The 12639-nt window shown below is 32.4% G+C and overlaps 2 protein-coding genes across 2 annotated transcripts; both read right to left on the reverse strand.

Moving 5' to 3' along the window:
* Positions 1-1967: 1967 nt before the first annotated feature.
* On the reverse strand, positions 1968-2840 carry Pet117 (cytochrome c oxidase assembly factor-like). The gene is made up of 2 exons (XM_074170839.1): positions 2625-2840; positions 1968-2574 (listed from the first exon to the last, which is right to left on the reverse strand). Exons 1-2 carry the CDS (start codon positions 2714-2716, stop codon positions 2433-2435), a joined length of 234 nt encoding a protein of 77 aa, XP_074026940.1. The 5' UTR covers positions 2717-2840; the 3' UTR covers positions 1968-2432.
* A 5481-nt stretch (positions 2841-8321) lies between these two features.
* GABPI (zinc finger DHHC-type palmitoyltransferase GABPI) lies at positions 8322-12632 on the reverse strand. The gene is made up of 4 exons (XM_023167691.2): positions 12371-12632; positions 11778-12314; positions 8946-9122; positions 8322-8831 (listed from the first exon to the last, which is right to left on the reverse strand). The coding sequence occupies exons 1-4, from the start codon at positions 12484-12486 to the stop codon at positions 8582-8584; spliced, it is 1080 nt and encodes a 359-aa protein (XP_023023459.2). The 5' UTR covers positions 12487-12632; the 3' UTR covers positions 8322-8581.
* Between the last annotated feature and the right edge of the window lie 7 nt (positions 12633-12639).

Here is a 12639-nt window from a genome sequence, read left to right on the forward strand (position 1 = left end):
CCTATATAACCTACTTATGAAACCAATTTCCTGCCGCGTCTGTCTTAATGCGATGAACTCAAAAACTACCGAATGGTTTTCATAAATACAGAGTTATTCAAGAGAAAGTTTTATGTGTACAATTCACAAATGTTTCGTCTGAATTGGTTGAAATTCGACAAAATTACGCCGCCTAGTTCTTCTATTATAGGTATGTCCACAGAAAAGTCGGCGATGGCATATATGTCTTTCTTTGAAGGATAGCTTCCTATGCCCATTTTAATATTCAAAAAAAGGGTCACGTATAATGTCATAATTGGAAAGCTATTTGGCGATACGATTTATTGATACTTATCAAATTGAATATGTTAGCATTGTCTAAGGAACGTGTTACCTACCTTCAGAATTTCATGAAAACAATTTAAAAATCTTACAACTTTTGATTACGAAAACATGTTATCAGTTTTGCAATGCTTTCTTGAACGGAATGATATGCATTATACCAGGGAAGTCCAAAAGGGGATTTTGGGAGGGATTTTGTGAGTTACTTGAGCACGACAAATGAACATAGGGAGGATACCTTGCATCCTGTTGAAACCCTCCACCAAATATGAGTCTTCAATATAGAGTCGGGCAAGTAGGGCAGTTCCTCAGATTTATAAAAAAAATCGCTCATCAGAAATATTCAAGTGCGTCAGATTAAGGTATGGTGGCTTAATTTCTAGGCAGAAAGAATGCATTTATCAAAATCTGACGATTTGAGCGTGACGTAAGGGAGTAGAGGGGTCGCATAGATGCAAAATAAACGTCTCAACATTCTCGAGCGTGTTTGATTTTTTTATTTCAGAGGAAATAATGTAAAGTATGCATTACCTTAGTTGCAAGCTCTAATCGTGATGAACGATTTTGATTACTTCGGCTTATGAAAATCGGCTGATTATATTATTTTCGTGATTCTTACATTATTTCCTCTGAACTTAAAAAAATCAAGGCGTGTCTTTAGTAAAGACACGCTCAAAAAATCTATTGTATAGCGAAACACGTGTCGCTAGAAACTTCAGGCGTGTCTTTAGTGAAGACACTGTTTAGTGAAATCTCACAATAAAGTGTTTTTCGAATACGTTGTGGATTTTCATCAAGTATCGACCGATTCGATCACATATTATAAAATCTGTTTACTATGTTCACTCGATTTTTTCTCTACAACTTGAAGATTAAAATCACTGAATATTATAAAAAGACTCAACTCCTATTGAATATAAGTTGAAATACTCGGTAAAAAAATTTATCTAAACGGAAACTGTGCAATGTAAGTATATGAAACGTTGGTTTATCAATATTTTTAATTATGATCACGAAAACATAAAAAAGAATTGGGCTTCCTATAAAAAAATCAAATTTCGCCGATTTTAAAATATCAAGCTGTTTTCATCAACACAGGCATTCCATTCGGTCCAACGTGAATTTATAAAATGTTACATAAGACGTGGACGAACTGAATAAATGTAGACAGCAAGATGCAGAGAAATTTCTAGGTTATTTTTGTTGAGAGGACTAAACGATGGACTGTTGGTTAAATGTCACAGTGAAGCTGAAAAACTTCCCTTTGGTTCAAGTGATGAGTAACTGACTTTGCCTGAACACTGATAAGTGATATATTTGGGGGGTAACTAATATCCAGCACATATTGTGCTGGAGATCACATTACTGAGAATATCCAGCATATGTAAGACAGGTAACACGTAGCTTATATGAAACAGATCTAGAATATGAATCTGTGATGAAATAGAGGGAATTTCATTCAAACTAATGAGGTTGAACTTACAAATCCTGTATAACCAGAAGTGATTCAGATTTCAAACAATTTTTTGCTGAATTTCCTCCAATACCATTATCATTAATACTTTTATACCAGTTCCTGGAGTGAACCGGTATAATATTAATGTTAGTTATCAAAAAAGGTTTACCTAGGATTGAAGATACCAAACTTTTTCAGACTCATTACAAATCCATTTAATATCAAATATGCATTTATAACCTTTTAACAAATTCAATAATGAATAAATATTTCAACAATGACGTCTAGATATCATTATTCTCACTGTGAGCTTCTGATTAAGTTCATTTTGCCGCACATCAAAATTGCAAACAATTTATTATAATGGGTGTTTCGCCAATAAGTTTGCAATACTGAAATATAGCACAGGGTAGATCCATGCACCAATCTCAAGTCACACGTAGATGAATCATTAATTTTCAGTGACAACATTCTTGCAAGATCAGTCATCATTATATTATAGACATATACTTACTCAAAATATCTATGAGTAGGAGTTGTAGGTTTTTGATAGTAAGAAAATTTAAAACATGGATTATTTTGAAACATGTCTTAAGACTGGTACATGAATCTACCCGTACACTGAAAGTATTACATCTTTTCTCGATTCATATACTTATGTAACACTGCTAGGATTCACTTGTTCTCTTTTCAATTCTTTTGTAAGGTCAATTTGTTGTTGTAAGGTGTAAAGATTTTCAGCTTTACGTCTCTGTCGTCTTTCTACGTCTTTCAATACTCCAGCATGTAATTGTTTTCTAGAAAAACAAGAGCGATTGCAATGCATTTTTAAACTTTAGGCTCTCACCTGTCCAATTGTTGTTTATAATGGACATATCCTATTATGCCAATGGAGAAAGTACATGCAGCAGCTAATACTATTTTCGATTGAAGAGACATTGGAAAATGACCAGGCTTTACGATTGTCTTCAAAAAATTTCAAAACCTTAAACAATTCCTAACCTAAAATTATATTTGATATGATATTCAATAAGTGACGTCAATCATGTCTATGTGTCTATGTGTATGAATGCTAAGAAACAGAATAGCTAATAGGTCACAAACACAAAGTACACCTTGAATAAGGAACGTATGAGGTGTTTTCTGGTATTTAAATTTATTCGAGCGTATATTCAAAAAAGATTCGTATTGACGTCATTAATAATAACATTCGCCAGAATGGAATATATTTTTTATTACTCTGAGAAATGGAATGATTCAATTTGTGTCAGATGTCAAATTCAATAATAAAAACAAACCTTTCAATTTTCTCTAATCTCAATTAGAATCGGATTTGTGCATACAATTTTCTGCATTAATATTACAAATGTAGCTGCATTTTCAAACCAGTGTACCAGAATTCCTTTTTCTATTCAAAATTTGGACCAACAAGTAGCTATTCTGACAACTGACGGAACGTAACGTCCTCAGAGTAATACTCAGAGTAACAAAAGACAATAGAGAGGCCTTTTTCATCCTTACATTGAAGACATCATAACTTTGTTTGCTTACGAGAAGTAAGTTGGACCATAAAACAGTGACGGTTGGTTTAGTTGATAATCGGAGGGATATTATATATTTATAAAATAAATCATTTCAGGTGAAAATGTATTCTGTTCAAATAGTTCCAACAGGAAATCTGATTTATTATTAATGATTATGAAAATGGGGCCAGTTTTTTTACCACCTACTAGATTTTTATTTATGTATGGCTTTATAATAAAGCGCATGGTTTACTGGGTTATAATTAAATTATTTTAAATGAACTAATTCATAACAATAATGAACTTTGCTTCATAAAATCAGATGAAGAAATTTGTGATTTTTTCTCAGATTTGATAAACAAGCGGTATGGTTTGTGACGTCCGATATAAAAAATTTTCGATTAGAAATCATGATTTCATTCAAAATTGGTATATAGGGGTCTTTGTTGACCGACAATATGAAAGGGGATATTTTTGATGTTTTCAATGAACATTTTTTTGATCTTATTCTCATAAATGAAGTTTTGAAACAAGGTTTATATTATTTCATTATTTTACATATCCCAATCAAAAAAAAGGTTAAAAAAAATGACACCCGTCATTTCTTATTGAATATTGTCTGTATGCAACGCGAGAGCCTCGTGCAAAGAAAAAAAACCAAAACGGAAATCATATTCTTTGTGTGACGTAAGTTAGTTGTTAAGTGAGCAATAACAGATTTAATACCGGTTGCACTAGACTAATTATTTAGTATACAAACTGAACATTGAGCAGGAAGCTCAAGAGGTCCCATATGCAGAATTTTCGATTAGAAATCATGAATATTTATAATTACGATTGAGGTTTGATATTATTGTGTGATTTCATTCAAAATTGATATCTAGGGGTCTTTGTGGACCGACATTATGAACTGGACATTATTGATTTTTTAATGATAATTTTTTTAAACTTATTCTTATAAATACAGTTTTTGAAACTAGGTTTATATTAAATTGAAGGGGTTATATTTTTAGGAGTGATTAATTTTTGGGAAAGAAAGTTTTTGGCTTTCTACTACTCCATCTTGATACAAAAAAAAAGAATAAGGGAATCTTCAAAAGAAAGGAAGGAAGTAATCAATCCACATCCATACATGGATGTGTAGATCATGCAAAGAAGTAACTTTCGGACACAAACTGAAAGAAAGTCCTCCTGAAACAGCTACTTTCATATAAACATTGAATTACACGAAAGAAAAAAAATTCTTTCGAAACAAATACATATGAACACTGAATTATAAAGAAGATACTTTTCTCTACACAGTTTGTATTTCAAACATTCGTTGAATGTTCGAATAAAAATCAGATATCATTCACATGAGTTCTACTTTATATTTATATTATTTCATTATTTGACATATCCCAACCAAAAAAAAGTTAGAAAAATGGTAACCGTTATTTCTTATTGAATTTTGTCTATATGCAACTCGAGAGCCTAGTGAAAAGAAAGAAAAACCAAAACGGAAATCATATTTTTTGTGTGACGTAAGTTAGTTGTTAAGTGAGCAATAACAGATTCACAAGAATAAATATTTAGTATACAAACTGAACATTGAGCAGAAAGCTTTTCAATATGTTGATCACAGAATGAATAGGATCTGTAGCACATGTATGGGAAACATATTTTTCATTTTTGAATACATTTTTTTTTCATATGCATTAATGATTTTTCGTGATTATAGAATTCGTCAGCATGAATTATTGAAAACAAAATTCGGTCCACAAAGACCCCTAGATACCAATTTTGAATGAAATCACATATTAATATCAAACCTCAATCGTAATTATAAATATTCATGATTTCTAATTTAATTTTAACCCAGTAAACCACGCGCTTTATTATAAAGCTATACCTAAATAAAAATCTAGTAGGTGGTAGAAAAACTGGCCTCATATCCATAATCATAATTGATAAATCAGATTTCATGTAGTAGCTATTTAAACAGAATACATTTTCACCTGAAATGATTCATTTTATAAATATATAATATCCCTCCAATTATCAACTGAACCAACCGCCACTGTTTTATGGTCCAACTCACTTCAAATGTAAACAATCTCTCCGCATAACCTCTCATTACCCGCCACCCCCCTATCACATAAGTTGTACAGAAAAGGATAGTACGATACCCGATTCAAAATACATGTATTGTATTGGTATAGGCACGTATAAGGCATGGCAATGGCAACTCTGAGGAGTAATAAAAAGAAAAACGTTAAATTCTGTCTCAAAACCTCACGCTAGTTTTGAATCATTTCAAACCAGAGTTGATGTGACATCATCGCTTCAACGTCAAAATGAATGTATTTGAATCACAGACGAATATGTTTTGAATACATGAGCGCCAGAGAACGCCTATGATTTCTCAAATAATGAAACGTACTTACTGTCTCACTATTGGCCAATCTATATAATATGTGGATAGGAGATGTCTGTTCTCACTAATGTTTAGTGTTCCAGGTTAAGTCGTTAACGCCAGAAATTATTCGCCGTTCTCTTCTCGACATATTTCGATCAAGAAGAGGAAGCGAAAAACTTTAGGCAGGACGGACATATCTGGAATAGACTAATGCAAACGAAATGCACCCAATATCACGAGAGAGAATCTACAGATGTAACATTACTTGTAAATATTTCCATTCCAATATTCATATAAAATAAATTTTGTTCACAATGCATTCGAACTGACATCGTTAGTAATTCCAGATTCTTAAAGGTTCACGAAAGTTATTCACAGAAATCGTTGAACTTTCATGAATTTGCACACATAACCTTAAATAATATTTTGTCTCGGAGTGATTACATTTCACATATACCTCTTAACTTACATCATCACGTTGTTGAATAAGCAACGTTGTGCAATAAGCATGTTCTTTAAAGAACGGCCCACGTACATGAAATCGGGTAAACCATATTGGTCGACACATTTGCATGAAAATCCTACATGTATGAGTTGCTACACCATTATATAAGCATGGTTACAAAAACGCAAAACGCAACACTGTTTAGTGAAAATCTCACGATGAAATGTTTCATAAATTCGTTATGGAGTTTCATCAAGTATCGACCTATTCCATATATCAGATAATAATCCCTTTAGAATATATGTACCCTTATGTCTCCTATGTTGGTCTTATTGAAATCAGTATTGTTCATTTTGCAGATTGTATGTTTTTATCGTCCATATCAATGAGAATTTTGTTTGAGAACATATATTTCTGTATCTATGTGTATATGTCATCAATGTTAGTTATCTATAACTTATCATAAGCAGTTTGCTGTTTTCACTATACACTTTTCATTAAAGGTGTGTTCCAAAAATAACCAGAAAAATGGTTCGGTGGTTCTTAAATCATTATTGGAGTACTGTTCTCCCTTTCTATTTTGTAAGACCATCGCTGCTAGCGACAACAAATCAGTAGATATCGAACACAGTTTCTTGAAAACTGTTGAACCAAACGTCAAAATACTAACCACAAATCTCTTACTCTATAGACGCTTCACGGACGAAATCCATCTTCATTTCGTTCAGGTTTGGAGACCAGCTCCCCTACCCTTTTGGCTGATCATTGGCCTTGAGAGGGACCAATGGGTACATGACTGATGGGTGACGGCATGAAGTCCTTAGACATCAGTGCCGCCCTTCACGGGATACCCCTACCTGGCTGGGGTGGGATGGATGAAAGAGTTATTCATCCTTTAACGGGGGACATGAGGGCCTCATTCGACAGAGTGTCGGGGCCTTCTATATCGGGAGGGGTCGTCTACAGCATAGTCTGTGGCTTCCCTAACTAACGGGTTTTCGTGAGTTTCCGTTTTTTCGAAAACTCTCGCATTCCTCGACTGAATGGACTGCCGAATGGAAGGCAGCTGCAAATCTCTGCGGATGGCTTCATTCCGCACGAACCAAGGAGCATTCACAATCATCCTAATTAACTTATTTTGTAGCCTTTCCAAAATGGAAATGTTGGACGGAGCCGACGCTTCACGGAAATGGTCAGAGATGCTTTTGTAGTTCGTTGTGACCACTTGTAGAGGTCGCAGCAATAATTTGTCAAATTATAAGCACGCGTAGTTAACACCAATGCTGTCAACTGGTAACGTTTCGCTAACAAGGTTAACATCTACAGGAGAAGAGAATTTATACTGTACTCTTCAAAAAATATCAGTTTGGTGTTAGGATAATTGATCTCTAGGAAAAGTTTCAATGGTTGAGCTGTTACGTTTAAGTTCCCTGCGTTTTGTTTATTTCCGATTTCAAGTTATACAGGGGGCTGAAAATCGTTGCCAGCTGACAGCATTGGCGTCAACTACGCATGCTCATAATTTGACAAATTCTTGCTGCAACCTCTACAGGTGGTCACAACAAACTACTAACTCCGACCATTAACATATTCGTGAAGCCCTTAGAGTAAGTGACTTGTAATGTGGAATATTTGAAATTTGAACAAGTGACTATTTCCCCTTTCATGTTGTCTTTGGAAAAAGAAAAAAACCATTTTGAACCTAATCTATTGCAATTGGAGAGTAAAGAAATTTTACGTACCTACATGTGCACCCCATTTTATTATTTTTATCTGTTAAAAAATAATTAAATTAAAAGTTTTAATGATTTTGGTACTTTTCAACACTAGACAGTATCTGGATGCCTGAGAGACTTTTATATGATAAATGAAATCTGCTTCAATCCTGTTCAAATATTTGGCATATAGTTTAGGAGATAAAAAGTTATTTCTTTGTAAACCAATATTCTGCGAGTTGTGGTTGTTTAATGTTAGCTCTTTCTTCTGATTTCTTTATTTTCACCTTGTAATGAAAGTTGGCCAGCTAGACTCTGTAACTTTGAATTTGTGATAAATGTAGCCAGCTTAATTTTTTCAATCACCAATCGTCTAGTAAAAGTAACCAAATAATTTACTTCGGGAAGTAGATAATTGAAGGTTGTAAAATTGGACTTGTATGACAGAATTAAGACAATGTGCTCAAAATAAATAATTTACTTTTCACATCTGAAGAGTAATAAAATATTTAGTGATATATAATAAATATCTGCATATTTTTTCAGTTAAGTAAATATATAATGTATTAATAGGTGTGTGAATAAAAACATTTCATTGAAGTAAAACTTATCACAACCTAGTTTGTCGAAGACTTTCTGGTGGTTAATATAAAAGTTTTGAAAATAGTTGTGAACAATGTGATCTATTTTACTTCTTAATAATGAAATACCAATCATATCAACTCATGTATGACCAGTAGGGCTGTAATTATATTTACTGGAACAAATGATAGCCTTCCAATTGTTGAGAAATCCCCGATTATTTTGTCTCTTGGCAGTCAACCCAAGACACAATTTTGTTGTGAAATGAAAACGTGTCCATTCTTTCAATGTTATACCCAATGACACCAATACTAGTTGTTGCAGCAGAAGGACCAACAGTAAACAGGCTAAAATAAGACTATACACAGCAGCTACAAAAGAAAGGCCTAATCTGAAAAGAAATTATGATCATTGTTTAGACAAAGAGGATCTGAAAGGAAAGTTTTTCCAAAGATATTATTTTAAACTGACATATTCATTCATCTAGAGGGACTCTGCTACTTACTCAAATAGTATATATACCTCTGAACAATCATCTGGTAACAATATTGTTTTGTACACTTTGAATGGATGGCAAACAGAAGTTAACGTCAAGTTAGAACTATAAAGTAATGCAACAACAGCAAAAAATAGTGCAGATATGAAAAGACATTGATTGTGTTTCCCAACACAACAGTCAAACCTGAAAACAACAAACCATTTCAGCTCAAAAGTAATTCAAAAAAATTTGTGAAGTTGTCCACATCTACAAAGGACAGCGAAAGAAAAATATTAAATTCCTTTTGTCTTTCAATTTGCTCATTGATTGGCTTAGTGAAATAATTGAAATGTTTCAGTTTTCCAAAGGTGAAAATATTTTGAAAGTTCGATATTGAAAAATTGACTTTGAACTCCTACATGAGTGAAATATGTTCATTTTCTTGATCAATCGAACAAGATGAAATTTGCCTCCGAGTTCTCCAGGCCGTCCAAGGAAGAGGAAATGGGATGAAAAAAATGATATCTTTAGAGATTGCATTTGTGCATCTACAAGACTAATATATGTTCTTTCTGCCGATCAGGCAGAAGTTGAAGTTCCGAGAGGAACTTCAACTACAGGGTAGAAATGGAGTGAAAATTTAAAAAATATATATCATGGAATGCGACATAATGTTTATATTGAAATTGTTATATCTTTAGGAGTGATTAATTTTAGGGAAAGAAAGTTTTTGGCTTTCTGCTCTTCCATCTTGATACAAAAAATGTGGAAAGAAAAGAAGAAAGTTATCAATTACAAAAGAAGTAACTCCATAGGTGCATAGATGTGTAGATCATGCAAAGAAGTAACTTTCAGACACAAACTGAAAAAAAGCCCTCCTGAAACAGCTACTTTCATATAAACATTGAATTACACGAAAGAAAAATTCTTTTGAAACAAATACTTTTTTATGAACACTGAATTATACAAAAAACACTCTTCTCTTCGGAAGATTCCCACATTTTTTGTATCAAGATTGAGTAGTAGAAAGCCAAAAACTTTCTTTTCCATAATGTTTATCTTGTTGAATCGATCATCAGAAATAATATATCTGAATACAATTCAATTTTCAATTATATGATTTTTAATATTTCCATCCTCAAAGACGGTTACAAAAACTCAAAGGAAAAATCCATCTTGTTCAATTGGTCAATAAGAATAACATATCTGAATCTTGAAGATGTACAAATTCAACTTTTATTTATACAATTTTTTCTTTTCATCCCGTTAGAAAACTCAGAAAAGTAAATTGGACGTGATATTGATCTTTTTGAATCGTTCACTGAAAATAACACATATCAATTTTGTATGTGTACAAATTTAATTTTCAAAATGATTTTTTAATTTTCACCTCATTTTTATCCCCTTAGACGACCTAGAGAACTTGGAGGTAAAGTTCATCTTATTCAATTGATCAACAGGAATAACACCTCAATCTTGTAGGTGTCATATCAATTATTCATGATATAAATTTTCAAAATATTTCTACCCTATTTCCAAACATTTCTGAAACTTCTAAAACATATTTCACAAAACTAATCAACACGCATTTCTATTGAAAGACGGTGGACTTATGAAGATGCTGAAAGAAAAATAAAAATTTATTACTTTTCACTCAGTGTCCTTTGTAGATGTGAATAACTTGATACCCGTTAAAAAAAATTAATACCTAGGTAATTACTGGTTTTAATGGATCTCGCTAGTTTTTTTCAATGAACTTACTTTTTTCTATCATAAATCCGAAATAAAAACTTGCTCCTCTGATCTACTTTCAAAAGTGAAAACTATCAAAAATCAACTAACTACCCGTTTCAGGAACTCACTTATGGTAAAACTCTTAAAATTATATTTCAAATAATTCACAAAATAATCTTTTTTTTTGGAATCATGTTTTGAATGATATCTTTACTCCACAGGAGTTTTTGTTGTTATTCGTTGGCAATATCAACAGAAGGCAAAGTCAAGAACTGTGATATTTAAAGGTTTTACTCAGCTTTGCCTCAGAAGACAAAAAGTTGACTTTTTTTATGTTTACTTTCATTTGATACTTTCACAACACAACTTCATACATTGTATTAGTTGTATCATATAGAAAATATTCATTTAATCAAAACTGAATCGATAAAACTAATTGTTGAATTATTTGTTGAAAGAACTGGTTTTTTTGGTTTTGGTTAGTTCGTACATTAAGGTCCCTTGATTGTATTAAGCTTGCCATTCCCCCAATTGCCCCTGATTGGGAAGTAACAGCCAATAACTATATGATAAAGATCTAAAACAATGTGTATCATTTCAGCACATGTTTGTTTTGTTTATTCCCACAGAAACATACAATTAGTTGATTCAGCCTTCTTACAAATACCCTACACTTGATAAACTACAACTAAAACTAGCAATTGTGAATTATATATTTTAAATGACAAAAAAAGGTTTTAGACAAAAATTTAATTTTCAGTTTTTGATATGCTTGCAATAGAAACAATGAAAAAGTGCCTTATGAAAATGTCATTTGGTTTCAAAATAATTACGATGTACATTGCTGAATGTTTTGTATAGTAAAAAATGGGAGTGGCAAAAAAATAAAGGTCTGTGGCATACAATTACGAAAATAAGGAGTCGCTTTACAAGTTTTCGTTACCATGATTTTCAGAAATAGTCAATTTTCTACTTCTGAGAGGTAATATCTTCAAATGTAGACTAAAGCACCAAGTTTTCGTTTCAGATTTGTGATCACTCAAATAAAAATACGTGAGTTCAATGAAAAAATTCTTAAAAACTAGCATGAGCCATTAACTGTAAAGAATAATTGCCTATACCTACCATACACAATGATGGTCTTTGTCAGGAATTTTCTTCTGACAAATTGAACAGTTATGTAGTCTATTATTTTTCCCAATGAATCCAATTTCAGCTTCACTATCGCCTACTTGGCATAAATTTTTTGTTCGAGATTTCATCAGATACAAGCAAAAAATGAAACCAAATATAAAAATACTTAGAGCAATGTTTTCCTCCAGGAGTATCTCTAAGAAAGGTATCACAATAAACTCAAATATTATATACAATATAACTATTGAAGTCAAAGTCCACATAAAAAAGAATTTAGTCCTCGGAATTGCTTTTATAAGAAAGTTAGAAATGAACCCTAAGAATATTGCCACCGTAGTGAAAGAAAAAATAGTCCACCACAGGCTCATTGATGCTATAAGTAACATTAATGGTAATATAAATACAGGCATGACTGCATCAAAAGCTACTTGCTTAGCACCTCCCTTCCAAGGTATTCTCAGTCTATCTTGCATTGTGTTTATAATACCCTTCTTGGTTTTATGTGAAATGGCATGGGAAGTTATTATACTGGAAATAATATATACATAAATTACCAATATTTCTAAAATTCTGTGATAATTTACTTATCAAAGGCCTGATCCAAGTCTTCACAATTGCAACAGCAAGCTAAAATATGATTTCGTTCCTGATTCAAATCATAATACTCGCAACAGCATAAAACCCCATTTACATCAGTCATTTGATAATTGTTCCCACTTTCATTTCAACTTCTGAGCTGCTTTCTGCTTTTCAAATATTATTTGAAGTAATTCAGTACACAACTTTCTTTGACAACATAACCAAAATCTGTAAATCCAAAAAAACACCGACACCGACAGCTTGTTCTATTATC

Source organism: Leptinotarsa decemlineata, unplaced genomic scaffold, assembly GCF_025532065.1.
Source record: "Leptinotarsa decemlineata unplaced genomic scaffold, Ldec_3_MD MMD2_tig00000008_RagTag_RagTag, whole genome shotgun sequence".
Lineage (NCBI taxonomy): Eukaryota > Metazoa > Arthropoda > Insecta > Coleoptera > Chrysomelidae > Leptinotarsa > Leptinotarsa decemlineata.